Below are 14,350 nucleotides of genomic sequence, written 5' to 3'. Positions count from 1 at the left end.
GATAAACATAATAATTTATTTGTAGATGCTATTAAATTCTTATTAAAATGTATATGTTAGTAATTTTTACTGTTCTCTTTCTTCTGGCAGGTATATTTTGAGCACAAGGTATAGATATGCATTTCTCTGCATAATAAGGAAGTCTGTACTTAGTAAAACATAGTTATATAAAAAGCTGGAATTGTAGTCAAAACCCAAAAAATTCATTGGCCTTGATGTTCACATAGTAACAAGAATATGACATTATTGATAGAATGAAGATGGTATGTGGAAATCAATGAGGTATATAGGGGAATCCTGTGTAGGCCCAGATATAACAGTCATTGAATCATAATTCCAAAGTTTTCTGAGCTGAAAGGACCTTGGAAATGACCAAATCCATCCCTGGTGTGTTTCAGGATGTTGGCTCTGCATGTGTTGCTATGGTGGGACAAGCAGGGTCAGGCATCTGTGTCTTAACAGAGCTCTCAGGAGAATCTGATGCATATACCACTGACTCAACCAGGGAAGTAAAGTGACTTCTGAGTAGAGTGTCTCAGAAATGGCACAGGAGTTACATCCCCAAACCTTTGGTCTCTATTCTAACTATGACCCAAAGCCCCCTGCTGAGACTCCTGAGGTTTTACATTTTCACTAGAGAAGTATCACTAACTTCCAACATCATCAATAACCTCATCAAGATGTGTTTTAATATCATCATAGATTTTTGTCCCCTAGAAATAACACAGGTTATTACAACACATTTTAGATTTCATATTTTAATACAGCATTAATATATATCTGTTATTTATTATAGAATGGCAGATCATGGATTCATCATCTATTAAAACTAGAGGTCTACTAACCTTCCATGCATTTTGAAGGTGAGAAAACTCATACTAGAGATATTATTAACTTTCTAAGTGTTTCAGTAATTTAATTCTCCTTTTCAGATCAATAAATTAGACTGGACTTCTTTACTGTTTGATGAGATGAGCTAATATAACAGGTCAGTTGTTTTGGCTTGGGTTCTTTCATGTGTAATTCAGTTTGTTGTGATTTTTGTGAATATTTTCTATTAAAAATATTTTTTTTCTGAACAACAGTATGCAGGCAACTGATCAAAGGCAAAAATATCTGCATTGGTGAAATAAATTGCGGTGTTCCTTTTTAATATTAGGGTAATTCATGGTAAATTAAAGGGGATTTTAAGAATCTTTTTTTTAAGAAGTAACAATTTTAGGTAGGTAATTGCGAGAAGGATAGTAGTTATACAAGCCAAAGCCAGGTGATTCTTCCACAAGCTCCACGGAGATGGATCAATGCCTTGGACTGTCAAGTATTCTTCACCAGTACATCTAAAATTCAACACAAAATTTCTGATTACATTTGTAGCATCTGTCAAGGTTTACTCAATATATTCACTATTTCTTTCTTAGAAGCCAATAAGTAACCAAATCGTATGAAATCATCACTTCATATATAATACCTATCATGGAGTGCTTAAAATTTTTCTAAATACTGTGCTAAGCACCTTGTACCTAGTAAGTTAGGGAATTCCTAAAATAACCCAAGGGGGTATAAGTATTACACACATCTCAAAGAGGAGGATTCATTAATAAGAATGAATGAAGTTGGCCAAGTTTACAGTCACACAATGAACCAAGTTCTAGTCTCCTCAGATTCATTCCGTTTCAAATTTATAATGCTACTCTCCTCAAAGGAAGTATTGATGAAGGAACTTTTCACCACTCCTAGTGGGTAAAAGCTCAGCTTTAACTGATGACACCTTACTGAGAGCATCAAAAGTTCCTTCTGGTTTGGCTCACCCACAGAATAGTTATCCAAAAAACACAGGCAAGAATTCTACAACTACAGATAGAGGAAACAAATGCTTCTAGGCAGTCAGGATCTGTCAGCTCTTGTACCATGATGGTAATAATCATCACAGACACTCCACTACAGAAAGATACCCAGGAATCAGACTTAGGTAGCAGCTGGAACACAGCAAGATGGAGCATTCCTGCCACAAGGTAGAAAAGTGGCTCTTAATAAAAAACACCTTGTGCAGTCACAATTATTGCCTGCTGCCATTCTTGTGCATCTCTTGGAATTCAGCCATTTCAAAAATATCCTTAACCTCTCTGTGCTATTAGAGGAGCTTCTTATTTTCTCTTATGTGAAGGAGCCTTCTGTGAGCATGAAGCCTGTGGTAGTTTCTCCTTATGTGGTCTAATGTTTCCCGTCCATTTCATCCTGACTAATAGCCTGGCACTAACTTTTTGTCACAAAGACTATGCCCAGGTCAAAACAAAAAGAGTGGTTAAGGAAAACTCCTCTTAGAAGAGGCTTTATCAATCATTAACAATAGGGTTTGTGTTTTTACAAAGACTTAATTCCATACATTTGAGAAATCTAGGAGAGATTGAGCATGCTAGATTCTCTTTCCCCTTGGTAATTTATCTGTTAAAGTCAAAGATAACAGCAATCATAGAAAACAAAAGTAGTATTAAAAATTAAAAATGAGATCTTCTAAATTGATTGAAATTTGCACTTCAGTTTTAATGACATTATTCAAAAATAGATTTTTTTTGTAAACTAACTGAAATATGTATTTCTTTCTCTAGAGTATATAGCCTTTGATAAGGAGTATACTGAGTCAATGTATAGACATATACACACACAAACACACACACAACTATGCAGGCTTTGATTTCCCATAAGTGTGAACAAAAAGAAGGGCCGGGATCTCAGCAAAGCAACGTTAACCACTTTTATGCTACTGCTATTCTTTGAGCTATTACTAATCTCCAAGGGATGGGCTCACTGGTAGCACAGAATCCAAGTGATCAGAGACTATGATCCTTCACTAAACTGTCAAAGCAATTAATTTCAAAATCAATAGTTCTGAAAAAAATAAGAACTGAATCCCACAACTAAAACATCAGAACAATTTCTCAAAAGGCTCAAAACAAATATGTCTCCACATTAAACTTAAACACAATTTTATGTTCAATACAGGAATTGTATGGGTGTTCATATATATTACTGTACAAGGACTCATATTTCAAGTGAATAAACTTAGAATCAGGAAGTTTTGTTAGCCTTGAAAGGAATCAAATCAGCTTTGAGCCTGGGGGCCTTTCTTAATCACATCATAGGAGTAATCAAACCCTTTGTGACATTGAGCACAAACTTACATCACATAGGTGGAACAGCCACTGCTTTTTGTTGTATTGAGTCCTGGACAGAAGTTTTGTCCCCCAAATTCATTATACTGCAAAGCCTATAACAAGGGGGAACAGAAGTGAAACAGACCTGGATTCCAAAAGTTTCCCAGAAATTATCCCAATGATGTCAAGTCTAATCTTAATTTTGTATTTATAATATGCCAAAGTCTCATATTCATAGTCTATTTCCCACAAAATACCTTATTTTCCCTGGAAATCAAGAGGCCTAAGCTTGGGATGTTGCTTCCCATTGGCCAAGAAGTCATTCCTTCATCTCTTCCCAATTTTATAGTCCCATAAACAGTACAACTAAAATAATACAGTGGTGATCAAAGGTAATGTTGATTTATGATAATTATGTTTTCCTCAAAACTAGTTGTAATTATGTGAGTTAGAAATTTGGTTATACATGGATGGACAGTCACTTTGGAGTTGATTGGCTTGCTAAAGCCAATACAGTTAAGAGTATATTATGGTCTTATTTTTGCTTCTTCTATTTTCCCTAATTTCTCTACAACCTTCATCTTCCTCAAACAATGAGGTGATTGGGGAAAATCCCATGTGACTCCTGGAGTTTGTACTAACTGAGGATAATAGGAGATTTTCAGTCATAAAAGGTAACTGCTGGATAGGACACCTTCACTGGTCATGGTCAAAGCAATATGGATAGGCATTGTTTTTGTTGCATCCAGCTTGGGAATACATTTCCTATGACAGATGAGGACAACTTACCATATAACCATAGTGAGGGATACTTAAGTACTGAATCCATGACAGCCAAGGGGCAAAGTTTCCAAAATCCAGTGAAAAACTTATCAAAATCTAAAAAAAAAAAAAAGCAAAAACCATGAAACCATGAATCGGAACAAGTCCAGTGATTTTACGAGAAATTCTAGATAAGTCTCTCCAAGAACTCTAGAATTTTCTATACACTTCTGCTAGGACCAACTCTTTCTTAAAATTTCTTCAACTTATTCTAGACAGTAAGCTTCATCCTTCATCCCTTGCATATCTATACCTCCACACAGCTAAGATAGTTTATGTATTAAACGAAGGACAATATACCTATAGTCTGTATTATACATTCATTTATTTGGGAGATTCAGGACAATATTATCTATATTATATTTTCCACTTATTTGGAAGATTTGTAATTATCAAGACTAAGTCCTCTAATTTCTCTGTAACTGCACATAAAAGAATACCAAGAAGTACAGTTATCCTTTGGTAGCCCAACGGTATTGGTTCCAGGATATCTAGTCCACAGATACCAAAAATCTGCAGATGCTCAAGTCCCTTATTTTTAAAATGGCATAATATTTTCATGTAACCCACATACATTCTTTATGCATAAATAAAAATATAGTGTGTTTTAAAAATCATTTTAATATTTCTTGATGCCTAATACAACATAAATACTATGCAAATAGTTCATATGAATAGAGCAAAATGACAAAGAAATAAGCACATATACTCGTTGTAGACATAATTTTTGCTTTGCATAGTATTGATCTGCAGTTGGTTGGATCTTTGAATGTGGATCCCATGGACATGAAGAGCTGATTTTACTGACTATTCAAATTATACTAAATCATATGTACCCAGTAAGGAACCTGACAGTCTAAGAACAATCCTAAGCATCACATGCCCCTTTCTACTTTCATACAACATGTAATTTGTTATTCACAAGGGTCGACACTATATATCCATTACATTAGGAATCATCTGGAGCTCAGAAAGGAGGCCTTAGAAAACCCAAACCCTAGACCTGATAAACAACACATTGTGGTGAAATACAGCAGGAAACATAGTCAATCCCTCCATTTAAAGCTACCAGAAAGCAGTGTGGCAATGAAGATGCCAGGAAGGACTGCTGGAGACACACAAGAGACAGCTGTGAGGTGCACATAATGTTTGTCCTAACTGGCGTGAGGTACCCTGGGGTATTCGGAGCAATGACAATGCTGTGGTTTTGTCTGCATGTGTTAAAACTGGACCTAACCAACTGCTTAGTATATAAGTCAGCATCTCCAAGTAAAATGTGATCCTGGGACTGATTTTTAAATTTCTACATAGAAAACCTTACATAATAATTAATCATATCTTTTATTTGTTGTATGACAGTGTAGAAACTATAAACAAGACATTGCTTTTTCAGTGATATACATTGATTTTTGCCAAATTTATACATGAAATAATTAAACTTTGGCAAGAGCTTATGCTAATTATGTATCTTTGAAAGACAACTCCTCCTACTGTAGAAGAAAGGACGTGTGTATTAATAGGATAACCACTCCTATTTGATGTCATTGTGTGGCAAAGGTTGGTAACTAGTTTCTGCTGATTCATCATTGTGAGTGCAAAATTTAAGGCATAAAAGATTAAAACTAAGTAATCATTAAAAGCAAAAGTAAGCAGAAAAATATTGATATAAAAAGCATCAGGAACCCATTAATAGGGTGACCTTGTACTATGAGTTTGGGATTTCCAGTGTTTTTAAAATACTCCTTTGCAAAATGCAAAAGTCATTCAAGTTAGACTCCCCATGTGGCACAACTCTGTTAACGTCTCATGGAACTTAACTTTGACCTTGGAGAGTAATGAACCCAACTGAACTACCTCTGCTCTTAACTAGCTGGCAGTTCTCAATACCAGCATGAAAGGCAGACAAATAGCTTATTTTTATGAAGGAAGTGCCTAATCATTTGTCTTCTAGTGTTTGAATTTCCAATATATCAAGGTTTTATAATGTCACCAAGATGTTCATTTAAAAGCTGTTAGTAAGGACATGTTAATTAAGTTTAACATAGTTCACATTAAGCACCAGGAAAAAAAAAAACAAGATAAGTGCCAGGAGGAAAGTGATACATTCTCTAATATAAACAGGATCTTAGTCCATGGCATCCTGAAAGCATCTTAGGTCTATGCACAAAATCCTCAAAGCAGGTTTTACAGGACAGGTGAAAGAGCGGGAAGGAACAAGGGGAAAAATTCCCTCTCAGACAATCACAGTTCACACTCACCATCATCAATAGAAAATATAGTCCCAGAATTGCTGCTGTGAAAAAAAATTCTGTGAACTCCAATAGCAAGGATCAGGGAACCAGTTGAATAAGCCACCATCAAAATGGTAAGCATCATTATGAAGAAAGCCTTCACCCCTGGTTTCAATCCTTTGAAAGAAAAGAAAGGGTCAGTCTACCTGCCTAGGTTCCCATGTATTTGACACTTGTGTGTGTGTGTGTGTGTGTGTGTGTGTGTGTATACACGCATGCACAAATGACAGTATAATACTCTGAAAAAAAAATAGTATCAAGATGAAAAGTTGTCATCCAAGACCGAAATACCCAGGGACATTAATTGCATCGTTCACCACTGTATAACGTTACCACACAGATTTATTACACTTTCTACCAAAGCATTTTCCCATATAACACTGATGTTGCCCTATGTGTAATTTTGACCAATTCAGAATTGGTGAGGTGGACACAGGCAACATATCTAGCCAAATTATACTGCCTTCTCCTATTAAAGAAAACTCATCAACAGCACACCCATGTACCCAGACATCTCTACATTACTCACTGTCTGCTATAATGCATTTGACAGCAAAAAAAAAAAAAAAAAGAAATCTGGGATCACAATTCTCTATTTTTTTTCTAACAATGGTTTTAATATATGGGAAGGAAAGAGAAAGAATCCATATGCTGAATACCGCTAGACAAATCCTATTACTCTGATTCAGATTAGAGCCAAATGAAGTTTCTTCTTCCACCTTATGAACTCTAATGAGTTAATGCTCACCATCAGTCTTACAATGTTGCGATTGCTGCAGTAACACTAATCAGGACTTTGGGGGAGGGGTTAGATTACATAATTAAGTATTTATGAAACAACTTTTATTTCTAAACTGGAAGGTTTACACTTTCTCAGTGGTTCTTACTCTGCAGTGTATTGTCAAAAATAGATATTTCTGTGATATGTGTATGTGTGCATGTGAGTGCATGAGAGAGAGAAAGAAATACATTTACATTCTCACAGCATGAGCCTGGGAAGAAGCCTGAGCATAATGCACGAATGAATGTGTCTATGGCCATTAAACAAGTATTCTTGTTAAATCCCTGAATCCAAAAGTCATCATCTTTCTTTAAATAGGGAAAAGGAGAGGAAGAATAAATATGTGTATGTATGTGTGTGTGTGAGCACGTGTGCGCATATGTGTATGTGTGTGTATGTTGTTTTTTTAGCTCTCTCTTTGTATCTCTAATACCTATTTATAGTTTTTCCATTTATACTTTATCTTTATGTAGAGGTATAGGTACAGAGACACAAAGAAAAATTGAAAAGCAATAAATATCCCATTATCTCCAGCATAGTCTCAAATATGAAGGGATTCTTTACATGTTTTTGTATGAATCACAGCATTTTACTGACATAAAATGTATTTATAACTTTGAAAGTTCAGTTGGGTCCAGTACAGTGCCATACACCTGTTATCCCAGGAATTGAGTTGACCGAGAAAGGAGGATTCCAAGCTTAAGGCAAGCCTGAGCAAATTAGCAAAACCCTATCTCAAAATAGAAGTGTAAAAAAGGGCTGGAGATGTAACTCAATGGTAGACGACTTGTATAGCATGTGAGTGGCTCCAGGTTCAATCCTCAGTACTGCACACACACACACAAGTAACAAATAAAAATAAAAGAATTTTTGTAGAACAGTATTGACAACTGAACTACCATTTTAGAAAGTGAGGAATGAATACTTGCTCTCCTGGCTTATGACTTGATCTTTTGTTTTGGAAACCATAAATATGTTTACAAAGAGAAAATGGTTTTCTTTCATTTGTAAGACTACGGACACATCCTCTTTATCTTGTTACTTACCTAACTTGAAATATACTGTACAAGTAAATAGAATGATTGTTAACAAACTCCTGGGTAGAAAATCAGATAACAGTTTTCCAAAGAAGTAAGAAGACACTCTGTAGTATCCACTGATGTACTCTTGTCTGCAGAACAAAAACACATACCATACATCCCAGATTAGTCCAGGAAGGCACAGCCCAGAGGAGACTCTGCTGTGCAGACTCCTGCTGCCACCAGGTCTGACACTGCAGATGTCCAAGGGTTGTAGGCTGACCCCCACCCCCACGTCATTCTCCACTTCAGGTGCAGCCTCCCTGGGGCATCAGCCCCCCAAGGCTCTTGCCTGGATCCTCTCATAACAGCACTCCTCCTGTGCTGCCCACTCTGGCCCACATCACCCCTCCAGGAACAGCGTCTGCATCTCCTCACTTTCCTCAGAGGCTATATTTCTCCTCTGAGCTGGGCTCTGCTTGAAGAGCAAAACATTGGGCTAATCTCAGTGATAACAGAGGCTTTTCTTCTCCCCACTTATGATTGTGACAAAGATGGCTTTATTATTCTCCAAGGCCCTACATGCAGGTGCAGTTTCCTAAACTCCTTTTAATTTATTTATTTTTAATTTTAATTTATTTTATTTTTACCTTTATTTTATTTATTCATTTTTATGTGGTGCTGAGGATGGAACCCAGGGCCTCACATGTGCTAGGAGAGCACTCTAGCACTGAGTTACAATCCCAGCCCTCTCCTTTTACTTTTGTTACTCTCATGGAAAAAAAAGAAAGAAGAAAAAAGACTTCTTCCTTCAATGATCATGTCTTTCAACAATACACCCTTTCAGATATTAAATCCTCATCTTTCCTCTTCTTCACATGGATTTCCTGTATTTTCAAACTCTTCCACCATTATCTTCATTCCTTCCCTCTCTGATGATTGCTATCCTTGGTGCATATGTAAGCACGGGCAAATCTCCTTTATATTTGAAAATCTCAAGAGAAAAACTGAACCTTTTCTTCTTTTCCTTTGATTCATTCCATTCTTAAATCCACTGAAGGCTGCACAACTTCAATTCTTTGTCAGCTTTATCTACTACTGCTAATTTGCTGATTAACCCACCACTACAATTCTACCTAGCTCCTCAAAATGTTCTTGCTAGAGTCATCTTGATTTGTTATTTTCTAGAAACAAAAAGATAATTTCAGCCCCTCTATTGCTTGCTTTCTCTGCAGCACTGGAATTTGCTGACTACACCTCACCCCAAAACTCACTCTTCCTTTGGCAAGAGGCCCCATACACTTGACTTTATACCCTGTTCATTTTTTTTTTCAGTTAATACTGGTTATCTCTGCACATACTTTGAAAGCTCGTATTGTACATGATAGGTATATATGATTTGTATTGGTCCTTTAAACAAATCAACATATGAAAGAAAAGAAAAATACTGATATTCTCCCAATCAGATCCTCGGTCCAATTATGGATATCACCAGTTTAGTCAACAGACATCAAGCTCCTTCCTAAAATAGAGATCTACTCACATAAAGAGCTTCTTCTCAAGTGCAAAGGTCTCCTTTGCTGACAGGTTGGGTAAACACTGAAAGCCAATTAGCAGACAGAGTGTCCAGGTCCTGCCAGGACAGAACAGAAACAAAAGAACCATAGTTTTTTTTTTCCATAAAAAAAGAAAGAAAGGAAGAAGAAAAAAATTACTATCCTGGTTAAAAGAGAGGGGAAGAATGACCCCATGAGGTCTCTCCCTGTGTAGGGTATAGAAATTCTGTGTGGGAAGACAAAAAAAAAAAAAACATTCTGGGGTTGGATATTGGCTATAGTTGCACAATGAGCAGGTGCTTGATGCACTGAACAGTAACTGTACATTCAAAAAGGGTTAAAAGGGTAAAATTTATGATGTATACAGTTCAACAATAAATAGATACAAATTACAAATATATATGAAAAATAAAATTAATTTTTCCACTCATTTTTCAATGCATGAACACATCCTACCCACAATGAATATAATGTTTACTCAATACTTATACTCAAAAAATATGAAATGGATTTTTCCAAGCTTGAAAAAAATAACAGCATTGATTCAAATTTACTTACCTAATCTGGATTTCGGTGCAATCATTTTTTAGGTGAAGGAGAATAGCACTCATAACCAGTCCACCTATGACTGTGGTAGTGATCTTTGTAAAAAAGGAAAATGAAAAAGATAAAGAAATAGTTTCAATTAGAAGTGAAAAATGTACACCATTTATGATAAAATATACAGCTTCATAATCAGATTTCACCACTGAGATAAACAATTTACATGGCTTGGCCAAAGTCTCTGAGAGAATCAGAATACAGTGCACACTATTACACTACTTTCTAAATTAAGTTGAACACTAACCTGCTTTTTTTTTTTTTAATTGAGAGAATAACAGAGCAGATGTTGGAATGGCCAAGACTCCTCTCAGTGTCTACCAAGTATTCCCAGTTCAGGGCCCAGTTCAGGAGTGGGACCTATGAATGTCCTACAACATAGTAGCAAAGCAATGCAGGCACCTGGCAAAGTTGATCTGGGAACAAATTAAAGTCCACGCAGCTAAGAGGGATGACTTCAACTGAGCTCTCAACTCTTCTGCCAGGAAATATGCACATTTTCTACCTGACCATTTCCCATAATCAGGATTGCAACCAGGATCTCACACAGGCAAGGCGAATATGCTCATACTGAGCCACATCCCCAGCACTTTTTGTTTTGCATAGGGTCTTGCTACATTGCCCAGGTTTGTCTCTAACTTGTGATCCTCCTACCTCAGCCTCCTGAGTAGCTGGGAATACAGGCATGTACCAACATATTAGGCAACTATTTTATACTTTAAGAAGTTTCAAGTGAAAATTCTTACATTAGAAATAAGAAAAAGAAAAGAAAATACTCATAATTCTTAAGTAGACTATATCAGAACCCAATTGCTCCCACATAAGAATCTCACAGCAAAATGAAAAGAATCTTTCAGATTACCCTCTCTATAGAGGTCCTGTAATTAGGCAGCAAGTTTTTGAATGAACGCCAGGAAATCCATCTGAGTTGGTGACAGAAGGAGGTGACGTAGGTGGTTTCCATGAAGGCTGGTCTCCTCTTCTTAAGACCACCTGAGAGTTCTTCTAATTCAGCTTTTGTGTCTTTGTACAGGGAGGAGTTAGCATAAAACTCAGCTAATGTTTTTGTAACTGTTTTTTCTCTCTTAGGAAATTCTTCATTGTGGCTGACTTTAGAAGAAAAATAGATAAAGAAGGGAAATATTATTAGCAGACAAGAACTGACTTAACCCAATTTTCTGTGACTCATTTATGAGATAACAATTTTATTCTAAAGCTATCACGAGTGTTGTCATTGATGTAAACATTAGTAAACATAGCTAATTGGCCAGATTCTGCCATAATCATATGGATAGAAAAAACTCACTCAACCTTTCCCTAACAATTTGGATCTCAGTTCTTGAAACAGACTTCTTACCACAAAGAGTTATATTTCTTAGTATAAAACCTTGTCCTTATTTTCTACTAGGAGAAAATACATAAAGTACCAAATTTTTATTATAAAAGTACAATAAATAATAAGCAATTTTATTTTTAGTGAATTTTCCTCTTACAATAACAGCATCATAATTGCTCATTCATAAATTGAATATAAAACACAGCACTCATTGACAATAAAGTCTATCTATTGGCTGGCATCAGAACATGGTATAAACGTGAATTCACAAAGCTAAGTTTTAATGAGCCACCACATTGCTAAGCTTTGGTCAAACCAATTAGGCAAATATCTGTGAATCTAAAAGATTCACATACCTTCATGGTCTTCTTCTTCTCTGTTTAATACAACAGCAGAGGAAATTCCATAAATGACGTCCAGGAAGAAGTCAGCAGGGTCATTATGGGGCTCACAGGAATAACCTGTAAAAGGAGACACCCCAAGAACTCAGCATGATGGTCTTGGAATGTAAACAGGTCTCATTTCCAGAGGGTGATGGAGGTGAGGCTAGGGAAGACAGAATCTTAAAATTTCTCCCTCCTCTTCTTGCTCTCTTATCACCTCACAAATTTGTACTTCTTTCATCCTATTCATTCATGCAGACTTTCAACAACATTCTTTCTGCCAGCAATACATGTGTGGGTATCATAAATCATGAAACTCGAACAGCTATCAATATGCTCTGGTGCTTCCCAGTACTAAGCTTAGTACTTCCAAGTAAACTTAGTACTTCCCAGTACTAAACTTTAGTACTTCCCAGTACTAAAACTAGGTCCAAGAAAAAAAGTATTAAAGGCCTGGATACAGTATGTTTTTGAGTTCACGTAGGGACTGCTGAAACTTCCCTGTGTATGCAGCAATGACTGCTTCTCTGCCTACTGAATTTGGAGGTGCAAATGATCACCTCACATGCTGCCATATTCCAAATATGGAGCAGCATTCTTGAGAATATGAGCAGCAGGTTATACCTGAACTGCCACCTCAGCTTCTTTTGGCACAATCATCTGAAGAGAGCCTGAAGTCTGACTCTCAAATTCATCTCCACTGGACTCTCCGGACTCTTACATGCTTGGTTAGATTTATTTTATTTTATTTTTCAAATAGTTTGTTAGTTATTGATGGACTTTTATTTCATTTATTTATTTACTTATGATGCTGAGAATTGAACTCCGTGCCTAACACACTCTACCACTGAGCCACAACCTAAGCCCAGGTTATATTTAAATGACAGAGATTAAAATAAACAAATAAAAAATTAGCTAGTGAATATTCGCTACTGCATTTGGAGTCATGGAGAAACACTTATGATCATCTCCAAATGTCTTTAAGTAGATTTTTGGATCCATTTTTAAAAAGCACATAATTCAATATGAAATAGAACCAGGCAGCTCAGAAACATTGGTTCATTAAAGATGAATTTAGAACCACACATTCTATTGACTATTATTCACACCCATTCAATTCATAAATCTTAAATATAATGTTCCTAGAAAGTGGTGTAGCATCTTCATGAGCTCTCATCAAGGCAGAGCAAGATCACTGCCAAGTCAACATAGAAAAACCACAATTGGTTCTATGATCAAGAAGAAAGTAATACTGGTACTTTCCAAAAATATTGAAATGACAGAATAACTAGATGACAGTACAACCAGTTAAATAATGAACTTTCAGGAAAAGACCATTGCTAGGGTTGGGATTTGAAGTATTTCCTTCCCCAGATTCATATGTTTAGAACTTGGTCCCCAATGTAGCAATGTTGGGATGTGGGACTTTTAGAAAATGATTGGCTCATGAAGACTATAATCTCCTTAGTGAATTAATACATGTGATTAATTAAAAATATGAATAAATTACTAGGAGATGGGACCTAGATAGAGGAAGTTGGTGAGTGGGGCCATCTCCTTAAAGGTTTTATGTTTCCCTTGCCCCCCCCCTCATTCTACTTCCTGGATGTCTTGAGCTAAGCAGCTTTCCTGTGCCATGTCCTTCTGCCATGAGGTTCTGCCTTATCACAGTCCCAAAGTAAGGGAGCCAACTGAAGGTGAACTGAAACCTCTGGAATCATTAGTCAAAATAAATCTTTCCTTATCAAAGTTGATTTTCTCATGTATTTATCACAGTGATGAAAAGTCGACTATCAGAAAATATGTACCAAGAAGAGGAGTCATTGCTGTGACTGTGCCTACCCATGTGGTTAAGAAGCCTTTGGAAGTGATTTGCAGGAGAAATCTGGAAAGGTTTGGTGATGATAGCTACAGAAGCCTTAAGATATTTTAAACAGAGCTTATTGAACAATTCTGGTGTGTTGAGAGCCACAGCCAAAGGGGCCCCAGCAAACTTCCAGCTGCCAGCAAACTTCCAGAGGCCGGCTGATGATTGGCTCACAGCCACAGCGGCCCCAGCAACATCTAGCTGATTGGCTCCTCTGCGCCAGCAACATCTAGCTGATTGGCTCCTCTGCGGTGATGCTCATTGGACTGTTTCCCTGCCCTTTCAGACCACGGAGCTGCTCATTGGGGGACTTTTTTTGGCTCCGCCCACGTGACCCAGCCAATCGGCCTCAAGAGCAGGAGGATTGTGGGAGGTGGAGAGAGGCTTGTGTGGGAGAGAGAGGCTTGTGGAAAGCCGGTGGTGGCAGTTGAGGCTCTGAGGATTTTTCCTGAGAGGCTGTTTTGTTTGGCGTGTGTGGTTCTAAAAATAAAGTTAGTTTCTTTTGACAAGTGGCTCCTGATTGTGCCCAGCCAGACTGCGGCA

The 14,350-nt window shown here is 37.0% G+C and overlaps 1 protein-coding gene across 1 annotated transcript in view; it reads right to left on the bottom strand.

Moving 5' to 3' along the window:
- Window positions 1-1,165: 1,165 nt before the first annotated feature.
- The window catches only part of LOC107160720 (broad substrate specificity ATP-binding cassette transporter ABCG2-like), a 40,904-nt gene continuing 27,719 nt past the window's right edge, over window positions 1,166-14,350 (bottom strand). Inside the window, 9 exon segments of the mRNA XM_015507355.1 lie at window positions 1,166-1,337; window positions 3,180-3,265; window positions 3,942-4,031; window positions 6,291-6,382; window positions 8,093-8,217; window positions 9,609-9,698; window positions 10,180-10,262; window positions 11,084-11,331; window positions 11,914-12,018. Of these exon segments, the coding sequence (XP_015362841.1) occupies window positions 1,166-1,337; window positions 3,180-3,265; window positions 3,942-4,031; window positions 6,291-6,382; window positions 8,093-8,217; window positions 9,609-9,698; window positions 10,180-10,262; window positions 11,084-11,331; window positions 11,914-12,018 (1,091 nt within the window).

This window comes from Marmota marmota, unplaced genomic scaffold (genome assembly GCF_001458135.2).
Source record: "Marmota marmota marmota unplaced genomic scaffold, marMar, whole genome shotgun sequence".
In the NCBI taxonomy this organism is placed as follows: Eukaryota; Metazoa; Chordata; class Mammalia; order Rodentia; family Sciuridae; genus Marmota; species Marmota marmota.
The sequence above is the reverse complement of the archived record's forward strand: the minus strand, read 5'-3'. Positions and strand labels throughout refer to the sequence as shown.